Source organism: Mesoplodon densirostris, chromosome 5 (genome assembly GCF_025265405.1).
Source record: "Mesoplodon densirostris isolate mMesDen1 chromosome 5, mMesDen1 primary haplotype, whole genome shotgun sequence".
Lineage (NCBI taxonomy): Eukaryota > Metazoa > Chordata > Mammalia > Artiodactyla > Ziphiidae > Mesoplodon > Mesoplodon densirostris.
In genome coordinates, this window is record NC_082665.1 from 67,436,291 (window position 1) to 67,452,099 (window position 15,809).

Here is a 15,809-nt window from a genome sequence, read left to right on the forward strand (position 1 = left end):
ACCTCCAGAGGTCCCCAGGCTCCAGCATACTGCAGTAGCAGCAGAATGATTTGCCTGTGTCTGAGGTGTTAGCACAGAAAGGACCAGGCTAAAGGAGCCATGTGGATATAAACAAGTGACAGGTTGGTAGCAAACTGTGTGGACTGATGCCTGCAGACCAGGGAGCTTAAAGCACATCTCAGCATACTTCAGCATAGACAACTGACATTGTGGTATTATATAAGCTTCCCTGGAATTTATATGCAAACCTGGGAGAAAGCGGGGTATAAACCCTAGCTTTACCGAGGTTACGTTTTTATTATTCCTGCAGTATGCAGACTCAAAATCAGAAGTGAATTCAAGAAAAATATTTCTTGCATATCTGAGTTTATGAGTACATTGGGTCTTGAATCTCTATTGATCCTAGAAGTTAGGCTTTGGTGATTAGGGGGAAAAATGGATGGGAACCAATAAACGACAAAGGAAAAGCTTTACTGCTTTGTTTTTCCATAAACTTAATATGCTCTTTCCAAATCAGCTTTGAAGGCAGATTTAAGAGGTGTTTCAGTTCCTTCCTAAGGTGTGAGAGATTTCTGAAAGAGTAAGAAAGTGGTAACAGATCCTTGACTGGATGAAAATTATTTTGAGGGGCCTGAAAATATTTAAAATTGAATAAACCTATCAATTCCCTATTTAGGGATTTCTCCCAAGTGGGTTCACTTTATTTCCTGTCTTTTTCTGTTTTTGTAACAATAATTCAAGAAAATGAGTATTTGCTTTGTAACCACTATGTGCCAGGTACTGTGCCATACACACATAGGAAAAATGAGAATAAATAAAACACAGAACACATAGCTCTGAGTCTATGTCTGATGACTTTCTATTTTAATCTAATCACACACTTATTTATTTATCTTACAATTATTGGGGACCTGCTATGCGCCAGGCCCTGTGAGGTGTGGGGAGATACAGAAATGATTGAGAGTCTGGTCCTGTAGGAGGGCACATGCTGGAGAAGATTGACCAATAAACGGGCCATTACAACGGAGCGCCATGTGTGCTGTGACAAGAAAGAGTCAGGGTGCTGTGGGAGGGATTAGGGACCACAGAGCTCCGACTAGCTCCCTGAGGAGATGATAGCTGAGCCAAGTCACACAGAGTAAGAGTTGGATAGGGCATTGAGGAGAGGGAGGATTGTACACAAAGACAGAGAAGTGCAGTGCATTCAAATACCTGTTTTAAGGGCACTGACGGAAATAGATTGGAGGAGTCTAGTGAGGGAAGGCTTCCAGAAAGGGGAGTTTTGGCAGACATTTAAAGCAGGGGAAAGAGGGGGACTTCTAGGCAGGGTGATTAGCATTCAAAAAGACACCCAGTGGAAGAAGCAGGTTGTGTGCAGGGACAAGGCAAGCATATACTGGACCAGAGCAGAGTCACAGTATCAAAGTAGTGAGCAATAAGAACAAAGATGCCAAAAACCAGGCAGAGGGAGAGGGACTCAGTGAATGATATGGGGAACAGGTGAAGAGAAGAACTTGAAAAGGACCAGGAATTGGAGACACCAGATACCTGCCACCTCTGGATTCTAGCACAAGATAGGTTTACTCTCTGCAGAAGCTCTGGACTCACAAACATCAGGGAGTGGGGAGTAGGACCAAAACCAAGTGTAGTAATGATGAAATCTCCAGCTTCCTTCTCCAACTGCATTTCCAGAATGCTATCAGCAAGTGTTTTACCCTCCAGACAGGACACTGGAGGATTCTTCTCTAGGACAGTGTCCCATAAATACTATACATTTTGATAAATAATTATTAAATATAAAAGGCAAAGTCTTTCTGGAAATGCTTCTTTTAATGAGGTAGATGGCTCACTCCCACATTAATTCAAATATCCATGAATAATTCTTATTTCTAGAATGACACAGGATTCAGCATCATTTAATCCTATTTTTTGCTTTTATAGACATAAATGTTGAGAAAATTTGTTCTCATAAATAAGCAGTTATGAATGGAAGGGATTTTGTTATGGTAGCACTCAAATTCCTTCTGAATTAAATACCAAAAATCACATACTGACCTATCATTAAACATTATTTTAATGACCTATCAGTCAATAACTCAGATTGGTTTTTCTTCAATTTTGTTGCAAGCAAATAATTGGAAACCTGATTGGAAAAGGTTTTGTTACCCAGCTATTGGAATCAGTGACTTTAACTGTTACCCTTTCACTTGGAGGTTCTTTGTCTAACTCATTTACTCAGGAAGGGTTGGGAAAATAAAAATGTTAATTTTATATACCTTTGCCTATATAATTATTTTTGATGAAAATGTTTTGATATTTTGATAGACCAGGCAAGAAGACTTGACATGAAAGAATGTGCCACAGCCTTGGATGTTTCCTACCAAAGCTCTTCGCTTTGTTCTCAGGAGCTCTTCCTTAAGAGCTCTGCATTTTTTCTTTTTTTTTTTTTTTTTTTGTAATTGTGAGGAGTGGAACAGACAAAATCCTTAAATAAAACTAATATTTAGAATTGTCCCTTTGTTGGCATCCTGAAGACATTTACACCCTGGGGCAATATGCCATATTTCTATTTCACTAGTAGTGAGATGCTCCTTTTTCTGTAGTGGGAAAAGGGCAATTGGGAAAGTAGAGGTGGTAAATAAGAGCCAGCACGAGCTGCTTCACAAGCAGATCAATCTTAACAAAGATACATTCATATGAGAATTAGTCATCTGGAAAATGATTCCCTTAAAACTATCCGTGCCCATGTACCACTTGGAAGAGATTCTTCCACACATCCCAGTTGGAAGACCACTGATCCACACCAAGAAAATGGAAAATATTACATCTAGGAAACTGGGGATTATTATAGAGTAATGTGAAGGACAAGTGGCAGGCCTAGAGAACAATCACTCCAGAGTGCAGTTAGAGGACGGAGGACTTCAGGACCGATGTCTCCAAGAAAAAAATGACACTGATAGATTACCTGATATATTTGATAGTACTGAGCAAGATTTTACATCTTTGTTGAAGTTTAGGGGCTTCATTCTCACCTTTACTTATCGATGACCTTGGTAAAGCTTAGTGGTTGGCCAGCTGAGAAAACAAATGTGGTATAAGAGAGGGGCTATGTATAAGATGGCAAGGCATTTCATTAGAAACAGATATACCCAGAGGGTACAAAGTGCTAGTATTAAAAATGGGTAGCAGTACATCGAAGACAAATATTTCCTGTTTTGCCAATAGAGGATGTGACAATTACGTTACGATTGCTGTGGCATGTGCAGCCTTGAGAGGGAGGAGTGGCTTACTTAGTTCATTAAGGGGCGATCATGCACTCTGATGAACTCTGCTATAACGGTGCCATAAGGTAGAGTCTACAATCCATGTGTTCCCTACGTTTTTGATATGGGTTTATTTTTTTCAAAGGGTGGATCCTGAGCTACCTGCATCAAAATCACCTGGTTTGCCTGTTAAAAATACAAAATCCTGGCTCTCTCCCATATACACAGAATTGGACGAGGGGGGCAGAAGAAATCCTGGAATCTGCAGTTTAAACAAGCACTTCAGAGGACTTTCATACACATTTGAGTTTGAAAGCCATTGCTTTGAGTTCTTAAATGTAGGTGCTTATTGTTACTCGAAGTTAGATCCTTTTCCTACTCTATGGAGCAGGGCTGGTAGGCTCCAACTCCAATTTTGCATTAGGCAAACATACTGGGGAATATGTGAGGCTCAGGGTTCTCCCAGTGCTAGATTTCCTGAAACCCTTCCTCTTCTACCACAGTAATTTAACTCAGTTTTGGGACTATGGAGAAACGAATTTTTTAACTTCCTTCTCCTCCTTCCCCCAGAGTATCATCCTTTGAATTTTAACAGATGTTAAATCAATGCAGACATCCTGTTAGACTTCAAACTTCTTAAAATAGACGCTACCTGTACTTTAAAAATTTCAATTAAACCAACATTTAGATAACCATATAAGGCCTTACCTAGGTTGGGTGCTAAAGCATACCCTGTTGAAATGAAGACTCAAAAGCTCTGATTATGGCAGTGGTTAGGAGCTCTTCACCTCAGTCCGATGGCCCAGCACATCAGTTCTATGCAGTCCACTTCCAGAATGGAGAGAAAAACAGCAGTGTCACGGCACCTGGATTATATCATAGATGTCCCAAGTTCAGGGACTTTTGAGAACCTGAGTAAAGCTGATATGGATCAACCCCTTTGGGAGTGGTGCTCTCTCTAGAGCACTAAGGTAGAGAGACCAACCCAAATCCTTAGTTGGATTCCAACTAAGCGGCCTGGGGGACAGATGAGTGGCCACAGATCTTCATATCTGGTTGCCTCCACAGTGAGTAAGAACGTTGGTTAGACATCTGAATCACAACAGGGGAAAAAAAAAAGTTCTCTTATAGCTAGCAATTTGTTCCATCAAGAAAGTAAGAAAATTAAAGCTTTAACACTTTTTAGGAAGTATTTGGTATTTAAACTTGTTTATTACCTAAAAGCAATTTTTATGAGCAGGTGTCAGGAAGTCTTAGCAAAAATTATGCTTCAAAAGATTCTTTTTGAAGAACTCTGGCTAATAACATTCACTTTGGCCAACAACCTTATTTTGCTGCTACTAATGCTGCAACAAACTTACCTTAGATGATTAAAATCATTTTCTCTTAGGAAACTATAATTCAGGAGTCAAGCCTGACAGCAAGAACAAAGAAGTTGAGTATTGTTAATTTTTCAAGGTTGACCCTGAAGCCATCAGTGATAGGTTATTTTCATCTTATTTTTTAATAAGGGAGAAAATAGAGAAATTGGAATAGATCTTCTTTCTAATTAAGGGTTATTGATTGATTTATTTATTTTTTATTTTTTATTTTTTTGCGGTATGCGGGCCTCTCACTGCCGTGGCCTCCCCCGTTGCGGAGCACAGGCTCCGGACGCGCAGGCCCAGCGGCCATGGCTCACGGGCCCAGCCGCTCCGCGGCATATGGGATCCTCCCAGACCGGGGCACGAACCCGTATCCCCTGCACCGGCAGGCGGACTCTCAACCACTGCGCCACCAGGGAGGCCCTGATTTATTTTTTAAAAGAGGAATACAAAGAGCTTCAGTTGCTTTAGGTCTTCTGCATATGCATTTGGTTTCTACTTCTTAACTGCACAGCCACTGTCACAAAATACTTGTGCCAAATTCCACATACAGATCCTGATTTGCATAGCTCTCCTTTATGTCAAAAAAAAAAAATCGGGGCTAACTCTTGTGGGGGAGGATGTGAAGAAAGACTGGAGAAGATCCTAGCTGATGAAAAGTGCTTTAAAATCCCTTGCCAAATTCCCAAGACAGACTTTCTAAAAGCACTCTCTAACATCGTCATTTTAATATCCTCTTTCAGCACACCTTGATTTCCAAAGTACGGAATAGAAAGAGAATTTACTGTTTTTTTCCCCTAGTTTTAAAATGAGAAGCTGAAACTGTGTATTTATTATTATTATACTTTATTATGGAGCAAAATCAGGAGTGCAGAGACCTCCTAGAGAGAATACATGTGAAAAGGAGTTGTTGAATAAGGCAGCAAATTACAGTTTTCGTAAAACAGGTTTATATATTAACAAAGACTGGGGCAAAGGCAATTACACAAGCAAAAAAGACAGGTAAAAAAAGTAATGATGAACAATTATGCATATACACCCCCCCCCCAATTTTGGATTATGAAATCCAAGAATCCTAGTCCATAATTCATGTAAATGTGTTGCTGTGGAAGTTATTTTTACTTCTCTCCATAAATACATTGTTGACACAAAGAATAATATTCTTAGTTTACGGACTATAGTTAAGGGACATTTTAGGAGTTGATCTTTCCTTCAAAAATAAAAATAAAAACTGAGGAGGCTGTAAATCTCTCTTACTGCCCTTGTGCAGGTCTTAGATTTCACCCTACCTATTTCCAAACAGAAAACAGTAAGTGGGTGCAGACAGCTGTAACCTAAAGAGTGAAGGATTTAGTGAGCTGTCAATTTCTTGCATAATTCTTCTTTTCTGGTACTGCTGTTCTCTGTGTATTATTAATCTATTTATATTTAACTCCAGCTATTAGTCAGCCTCTTCCAGCCACTGAGCCATTTGCAAAGGAGAGGAGAGAGAAAGGGTTGCTATTATTAGGCATCCTTTTGCCTGATGAAGGTGGAGGCAGTTAAATAACACCATTTTGCTTCTTTGAAAATGACAGAGAGTGTTTGGGGTGGACAACTCAGGGCTGGTTAACATAACCTTTCCCCTCAGAAGGTAAAACAATAGAGATACATTTTTGAAGTACTTAATTAAGCCTTCAGCAAGGAGTGTGGGAAAAATACAGACCCATAAAAACCCTCCAGCTCTGGGCAAGAGTAAATTTTCTCTGCAGCATTCTGTCGCTGCTCATTTACTGCATCATTTTGACATCTCGTATTTCCACAAGGCTTTTATATAATCTATAAACAGGGACGAAAGGTGAGGAACAGAGAGAATGGGGACAAAGTTTGGACTTCCCACGCTGTTACTTCCTTTCAGTTTTCCATTAAAGGGTGAGGCTGAAGGGTGGCATTTTAAGATGATTTCGTTAAAAGCCTGAGACATTAATAACTGCCACAGCAAAAAGAAAGCTGTGAAAAACTGCCACAGCTTGCTTACTCTTCAAAGGATGAGTGTAATTCAGTCATAATGTAAGCTCTTTAAAGTTCCTCCCCCAAACCTTTTTCGATCAGGAAAGCCTGGAATCTGTAGGCAAGAAAGATAATCATATTAGGACTCAAGCAGGCAGAGTTCAAATGCTAATAGTCTTTAAAATGTTCTCCTTATTTTCTTTTTCTGTATGTTGGGCTGTCGTTCTTTAAAGAACTATCTTTCTGCTGTTTTACTCAGAAAACCACAGCAGATTAAATAATAAAAATAAATTCTACCAAAATGAAAAACATTTGCCAAACAATTGGTGATAGTGCCATCTAAATCAGACAGGATGGCGGTGAATCTCATAATATTCACCTATTGGACTTTTATATGAATTATTTGCATTGTGATAGACTCTGGATATATATGCCTTTGGAGTCTCAAGCAATTCTATTATTTTATAATGTAACCTTATCTCTGGATTCTTTTTGTTTCTTAGACCCTTATTTTCCCCTGATCTGATTTTTTCTTTTGTATTTAACAGGACAGAAGAAAGTCAGTTGCTTGGGCCTGCAAAGGACTCCCCGCAACCCCACTTTTTTAAAAAAAATTCAAAAGTAAATTTGGAAATTAATTTCAAATAAGTCAAATCTCTCTCCAATTTCAAGAAATCATTTTATCAAGAAAAGATAGATACAGACCTGATTACCATCTCTTAAAAAGTATCTCTTCTCTATGACCTGTGAAAAACAAATAAAGATTTTAAGGGCTTGGCACATACATATACCTTGAAAAGGTGGTAACTGCAATGCCCACTAATGGCACTAAAAGGTATATACCCAAATTAAGAGTCTTTTCAACAGCGACAGACATCTTGTACAATGAGTTAAATCTGGTGCTAATGAGATCAGGATTGTGGAAGTATTTTTATAAAAGCCTGCCTCTTGTTCCAAAAAGCATTAATGATAGGTCAAAAAATACATGAACAGGGGCTTCCCTGGTGGCGCAGTGGTTGAGAGTCCGCCTGCCGATGCAGGGGACACGGGTTCGTGCCCCGGTCCGGGAAGATCCCACATGCCGCGGAGCGGCTAGGCCCGTGAGCCATAGCTGCTGAGCCTGCGCGTCCGGAGCCTGTGCTCCACAATGGGGAGCCACAACAGTGAGAGGCCCGCGTACCGCGAAAAAAAGAACACAACACATCAACAACCAAAGAGACTAAATAACCAGACAGTGACATGATATCCCATGCAATTCCTAGTGTATGGCTGCAAATTTGGCTCAAAGTTCCCTAGCAGTTGGCCCCAAAAGGCACCAAACAGAATCCATAAGATAAAAGCAAAGCACTTTTGCTACTACAATAGCATACCTATTCTTTAAAGAGGAGTCTGTCTATATAATGTAGTAAACTGCCACATCCCTCTAGTAAACACAGTTGTAAATTCTGTCGGTCCTGAATGGAGACAGATGACACAACATCAAAAGCAGTCAATTAACTTCTTTTCCGACTTAATCTGCACCCTTAATTCAGCAGTTTCGGAATTGTCTGTATTTGGTCAGTAGGAGAAATACGGTAAAGCAGTGGCTGTATCTGTACAAATCCATCACTACTACTGAAAAGAAGCCTTCAAAATATATGCCTTAACATGAGTTTCAGAGCACCATATTTTCACATGATGAAAAACATTTTTTTGAATTTTATTTTATTTATTTTTTATACAGCAGGTTCTTATTAGCTATCTATTTTACACATATTAGTGTATACATGTCAATCAAAATCTCCCAGTTCATCCCACCACCACCCTCCCCCACCCCCCGCCACTTTCCCCCCTTGGTGTCCATACGTTTGTTCTCTACATTCACATGATGAAAAACATTAAAAAAAAAAAAAAAAAAAAGAACTCTGTTCTAACACTTGAGAAACTGCAATGCTGACAGAGGCAGTATTATTTTCTTTACCCAGAGCCTTAAATGTGATTAAGAAAAGTTCAGCAGATTAGAATACAGATTAGCTGGAGATTAACTCTAAGACATTAGAATCTAGAATTATGAAGCTAGGAGCTTCCTCAAAATAAAACAGAGCATCTTCTTCCAAGCCTGCAGCAGCTTGCTCTCATTGGCCTAACAGCCATATCATCTGGATTCTTTTATCTTCGAGACTATGGATGGGTTACTTTTAGCCACAAGAGACTCAGGGTAAGGTTGCACTCACTGGCCTCAAAGGTAGAAAAGCTGGTTCAGGATTAGTACCCATCTAAAATACCTGACACCACAAAAACTATGACAGGACTGATTTTCCTTCCTCTCTCCAAGGTAGGACAGGAAAATTCTATTACTCTAGAGTGGTTAGGAATTACTATTAGCGAAGGGAGTGTGGAAGAGGATTAGATTCCCTCTTGGAAAAGAAATCTTTTATTTATTTATTTATTTAATTTTTGAGTCTTTGCTGCTGCACGTGGGCTTTCTCTAGTTGCAGCAAGCGGGGTCTAATCTTTGTTGTGTTGCATGGACTTCTCATTGCAGTGGTTTCTCTTGTTGCAGAGCATGGGCTCTAGGCACACGGGCTTCAGTAGTTGCAGCATGTGGGCTCAGTAGTTGTGGCTCGTGGGCTTAGTTGTTCTGCAGTCTGTGGGATCTTCCCAGACCAGGGCTCAAACCCGTGTCCCCTACATTGGCAGGTGGATTCTTAACCACTGTGCCACCAGGGAAGTCCCTTGGAAAAGAAATCTTTACACTAAATTCTGGAAGATATGATGTAAAGTCATATCTAGCTGCCAAGTCCCTTGTTTTCAGGCAACCATCTCAGTCTGGAGGTCTGGCCCACCTTTTTTTTTAAAAATTAATTAATTAATTAATTAATTAATTTTTGGCGCATTGGGCCTTCATTGCTGCACGCAGGCTTTCTCTAGTTGCGGCGAGCGGGGGTTACTCTTCGTTGCGGTGCGCGGTCTCCTCATTGCGGTGGCTTCTCTTGTTGCGGAGCACAGGCTCTAGGCGTGCCGGTTACAATAGTTGTGGCACGTGGGCTCAGGAGTTGTGGCTCGTGGGCACTAGAGTGCAGCCTCAGTAGTTGTGGCGCACGGGCTTAGTTGCTCCGTGGCATGTGGGATCCTCCAGGAACAGGGAACCCATGTCCCCTGCCTTGGCAGGTGGATTCTTAACCACTGCGCCACCAGGGAAGTCCTGGCCAACCCCTTAATCCACTTGACTTTGTTTGTGATTTAGGAAACCAAGAGAAAAGTTGCTTTTCAATTTTGCTCATAATTCTCTGCCCTCAACTTGCAATGTCCTTCTCTTATCAAACCATTTTTAAAAAAATTATTTATTTATTTGGCTGCGCCGGCTCTTAGTTGCCAGCACACGGGATCTCTGTTGTGGCATGTGGGATCTAGTTCCCTGACCAGGGATCAAACCCGGGCCCCCTGCATTGGGAGCGTGGAGTCTTAACCACTGGACCACCAGGGAAGTCTCCTCTTATCAAAACTTGCTCTCTTCTTAAAACCAACCAAGTTCCCTCTTTTTTTTTTTTTAAGTAGTCTTGCCTGGCAACTTGGGTCAAACTGATCTATAACCCATTGTTTCTCTAGGATATAACTTATTATTTTATTTTATTTTATTTATTTATTTTTTTTTTGCGGTACGTGGGCCTCTCACTGCTGTGGCCTCTCCCGTTGTGGAGCACAGGCTCCGGACGCACAGGCTCAGCGGCCACGGCTCATGGGCCTAGCCACTCTGCGGCACGTGGGATCTTCTGGGACTGGGGCACGAACCCATGTCCCCTGCATTGGCAGGCGGACTCTCAACCACTGCGCCACCAGGGAAGCCCACATTTTACTTTTTTAATTTTAAAATTAATAAATTATTTAAAATTTAAACAATATATTGTGGGATCTTTCCATGTCAGACACAGATCTATATGATGCTGCTCCTAGGGGACATAGATAGCAGCCACGGATCTAAACAAATGGAAGTTCTTATGTTTTAAGTTTGAAGACAATGTGGAGAGAAAATTTGGCTCCTTGCAGTGCTTCCAGCCATTTTTTCATGTCATGACACATTTAGAAAATGCTAATATTTATACATTAGCAAATGTACAAATGGAGTAAGTGGAAGAGCCAGGCCAGGGGCTCTGGCTGCTCTGAGAACTGAGGGGATCACTATCTCAGTGCACCTGTACCCTTTTGGCCACAAACCAGTTGGGAAGTTCTGCAATAAAGCAAAAATTTCCCAGTGGCCTAATATTAAACAGGGATGGAGTGTGGGGCTCACCTTATGCTGACCTATTGGACAAAAGAGCCAAATATTAGATTTCTAAATAGTGAAAAGAAAAATGATTCATAAAGAAGAGCTATGAGGAGGGAAATTTTTTTCTTGGGAGATTACTTGTAAAAGGAAATATAAGACAAATTAATCTTTTTTCAATAATAATACAGAAATACATCCTATTTTACTTTACTACACAATGTCAACACTGGGTAAACAATTTAACTTGGTCAATATTGTATGCAATGCAGTTGTATGGCCTTGTGAAGGAAAGACAAACAGTGCTCTAATTTACCAGTATGTTGAAAATGCTACATTTTCATTCCAGTTCTGGACAATAAGATGATGCTGGTAAGAGTCAATAATTGGAATGCAAAGGTTTCTGATAGGGAAAATTAGGGAATCAAGAAGATGACCTAGCCTTAAAAGTAACAGTAACATTTATATGGAGAATATTAGTAGCTGGGAGAGCAAAAAAACTCAGGGCTTTAAGCAGAATGTCCTCAGTTTAGTGCCTTTTGTGGGGACTTGGGGGTGGTGAATAAGCACAAAAATGCTAGAAAATATGGAAACATAAATTGTTTTAAGGAGGGAATTAGGTATCTTAAAAAACCCCATTTGAATCCAGTAGCTTTCATCCTTTGCTTAGGGAACACTGGTGATAGAATAAACACGTCAGCAGGCCTTGAGCAATTACACTGACAGATAAGAGATCAAAACAAGTAGTATTCAGGCTGTGAAGTTTAGGATGAAGGAATAAAAGGACAAAGCATTCTACAAAGAGTTTAAACTCTCATAATACATAAATTAAGTTTAAAAATAACTTAATTGAAGCCATTACCTTATCAAAAAACCTACTGAGCTTGACAGCATTGGAAGAACCTGCAGCTAAGTACCGTGGATTTGTGCAATCCTAGAAGATAAAACATAAGATCCACAATTAAACGTTAGGAAACATAAGCTCTTTGTGAGTCATTACTGTTACTCTTGCACATTTCTATAGTAAAATATTAGGCATAATACTCGCATAAAATATTCAAGTAATTTTCAAATTATGATGCACAGAGCAAAGAGGAAAGTGCTAAAGGAAGGTGAGGCCACTTACTCTTTGTTATTTAGGCAATTTTAGAGGACACTGAAACACTGTATTCATCATCAAATAATTCATAAAGGAAGATAGGATTGTTAATGTCTTACTAACAACAAAACCAACATACTAATTAGGTGACCTGCCTACATTTACCTTCAAAAGCAGAAATAGAGCTATTAAAAACAGGCAACTTTTTTTTTTAACATCTTTATTGGAGTATAATTGCTTTACAATGGTGTGTTAGTTTCTGCTATATAACGAAGTGAATCAGCTATATGTATACATATATCCCCATATCCCCTCCCTCATGCACCTCCCTCCCACCCTCCCTATCCCACCCCTCTAGGTGGTCACAAAGCACGGAGCTGATCTCCCTGTGCTATGCAGCTGCTTCCCACTAGCCATCTATTTTACATTTGGTAGTGTATACATGTCAATGCTACTACTCTCTCACTTCGTCCCAGCTTACCCTTCCCCCTCCCCGTGTCCTCAAGTCCATTCTCTACATCTGCTTCTTTATTCCTGTCCTGCGCCTAGGTTCATCAGAACTATTTTTTATTTTTTTTTAGATTCCATATATATGTGTTAGCATATGGTACTTGTTTTTCTCTTTCTGACTTACTTCACTCTGTATGACAGACTCTAGGTCCATCCACCTCGCTACAAATAACTCAATTTCGTTTCTTTTTATGGCTAAGTAATATTCCATTGTATATATGTGCCACATCTTCTTTATCCATTCATCTGTCGATGGACACTTAGGTTGCTTCCATGTCCTGGCTATTTTAAATAGTCCTGCAATGAACATTGTAGTACATGTCTGTTTCTGAATTATGGTTTTCTCAGGGTATATGCCCAGTAGTGGGATTGCTGGGTCATATGGTAGTTCTGTTTTTAGTTTTTTAAGGAACCTCCATGCTGTTCTCCATAGTGGCTGTATCAATTTACATTCCCAACAGTGCAAGAGGGTTCCCTTTTCTCCACATCCTCTCCAGCATTTATTGTTTCTAGATTTTTTGATGATGGCCATTCTCACCACTGTGAGGTGATACCTCATTGTGGTCTTGATTTGCATTTCTCTAATGATTAGTGATGTTGAGCATCCTTTCATGTGTTTGTTGGCAATCTGTATATCTTCTTTGGAGAAATGTCTATTTAGGTCTTCTGCCCATTTTTGGATTGGGTTGTTTGTTTTTCTGATATTGAGCTGCATGAGCTGCTTGTATATTTTGGAGATTAATCCTTTGTCAGTTGCTTCATTTGCAAATATTTTCTCTCATTCTGAGGACAACACTTCACTTTTTAGCACTAGTTACTCACCAGTGCTCAACTAACTTAAGTACTATGAAGTTCTTAGGAATAGTAGGAAGCATGAAAATAAAGAGCAAGAGGAGCAAAAAACAAACAGAACGGTGGCCAGGGATTTCTCACTCACTGAATGCAAGGCATTACATCTCTTGGTAGGCCATAAAGATAATAATAAACAATAGATATATTTTTTGGTTAAAATAAACAATAGAAAAGTTTATTTTAAAATATCATTAAATATTATTTTTAATAATAAATAATAAACAACAGATATTTACTATTAGGATACAAATAGGAAAAAATGGGGCTCTGAAGAGACAAAAGAATCTGAAACATTATAATGAAGTGACTAGTACATTGCAATGATTAGTAAAGACCTTAAAAGGTTTACTATCCCTTTCCTGGAATTCCAATGTTGAATTGCCTTAGCTTGTCATCACTGACTTGCCAACTCAAGAGACTGAGTACTTTGATTTGTACCTCAAATGCCACCTAAGACCCAACCATGGGGATATCATATAGGCTCCTTTGCAAGGATAGTATTTATTTTTTCAGTTATAGATCACCTGTGTCCCTTGGGAAATCACTGAAGTTATTATTGTTGCATTTATTCTGATTGTAATCTCTAAGCCCACATGATTCCTTTCCAATGCATTTTGTAACAATCCCTATTTTACCAATATACAACATTCAAGGCTCACATTTTAAATTCTGACCAGAAGCTATACATTTTCCAAAACCACAAAAGAAAAGAGAGACTACAACTTTTCAAAGATCATAGAGTAAAAGAAAAATCAGAGGTCTTTGAAGCCAGCAGGCTCTCAATCTGAGTATCTATCCCAACATCTCTAGATTGTGTGACATTGGTTAGGTTACTAAACCTTTAAAGTTGAGCTTATTCATTTGTGAAATGGAGATAGTGATACTTAACCCATAGGATTTTTGTGAAAATTAAATGAGATAATGAATGTCTGACACATAGTAGGTACTGAAATATTAGTTTCCTTCTTTCTTCATCCCAAGAAAATGCCATCAGATTGAATTTTCAGACACAGAAGCACCTAACATAATAAAAGATAATTCTATATATGGATTAAGCAGACTGAAATGTCATCGTGTAAACTGTTGTATTTGAAATCATGTTTGAACACATTTATACAGCAATTGAGGCATATAAAAGACAAACCTTAACTAGATCTGTATTAGATATGTTTTACAAAACAGATATTGATCACATAATCATCAGATTGTCAAAAGACTTCAGAGATGACTCCAAATAGAGCTAAAGTACTAAATACAAAAATTAAATCAAACATCAAACAAACAGACAAAACCTCCCAAAAACTTATTTCTAAGCCTCCACAATTTCAGGTTGACCAGGCTAGAGAAACCCTATGATTTTAGGAAGAGAATTTTAGATCTGAAAGAACTATAACTATCTGCTATTGATCATGGTGGAGGGCAAAGCCTGAAAATTGATATCTCTAAATGCTTGCCTAAGCTTGAGAAAGAAACATTAACTAGGGAAGATGCTTCAGAATGATCACTTTGAAGTAAACACATAACAGAGGAAAATTTGTGCTAGACACAAAAAAACCTAATAGGATTTTAAAAAATAAGTAATCTCCTCCCTGTTTATAATTTAAACAACTTGCCTTTTTTTTTCCAGGCACAAGAAAGCTTTGATTCTATCTTTGATGTATACAGTTATGTTAATTCTTACTTTTTAATAATTTTAAGTAAATTCCTACAGTAACCAAAGATGCTAGCACTAACAGTGTTAAATTAGTTTTTACTTGAGACTTTATATTTACTTGCTGAGTCTTTTTGACTGTTACCTCTTTTTGAAACTCTTATCCAATTTTCCTCCTCATTTTTTCTTCCCTGCATCCTCAAGACCCTCTTGTTTCTGCTGTGTTCTTGAAGGTGTACACTGATAAAAGGCCATAAGTATGTTGTATGTGAATTCTGTGAAGACCATGTTTGCCACTTGAGTACCTTTACATCTTGTTAACAATTAAAGATCGCCCTGACTTTGCAAGTAAAATAGGAAAAGCACATATCTAGATGATTGTCACAGAAACCCACAGGCACTGGAAACAGATGCATTCTAAAATACATTAAAAGTAAAATAGTATGTGTCTAGCATGTGTAAGCACTTAATAAATGCCAGCTACTTTTATTATTAAAAAAAAAGTAATTGCTGGAACAAATTAAGCTATTCAATGGTAATTTCCCTTTGGAAACAATGTTCAAACAAAGTAACCTCAGTACTTCTTCGACAAGGATATTATATATTCTATGTAACAGGAATTCTCTGGAATATGATGGTCCAGTGTTGACTACCTGGGTATTTATGCTGAATATTCCATGGTGGCAGCTGAGAAAAATAAAGCATCTCCACTGCAAAGCAGAATGTAAAAAACAATGGAATGGCAGGCAAAAGCTGACTCAATTATGGGGGTACAGGTGGAGTTGAACCAAGCCATATTCACCAATGTTGATTCACAGAGAAAGGGCATCAGAATCAG

General features: G+C 38.9%; 1 protein-coding gene across 1 annotated transcript in view; it reads right to left on the bottom strand.

Annotated features, from left to right (window-relative positions):
• Positions 1–5,456: 5,456 nt before the first annotated feature.
• RABL3 (RAB, member of RAS oncogene family like 3) overlaps positions 5,457–15,809 on the bottom strand; it is a 38,388-nt gene continuing 28,035 nt past the window's right edge. Inside the window, exons 6-8 of the mRNA XM_060099909.1 lie at positions 11,722–11,793; positions 7,322–7,360; positions 5,457–6,731 (exon numbers count right to left, since the gene is read on the bottom strand). Of these exons, the coding sequence (XP_059955892.1) occupies positions 6,666–6,731; positions 7,322–7,360; positions 11,722–11,793 (177 nt within the window). The 3' untranslated portion in view covers positions 5,457–6,665. The remainder of the gene's footprint in view (positions 6,732–7,321; positions 7,361–11,721; positions 11,794–15,809) is intronic.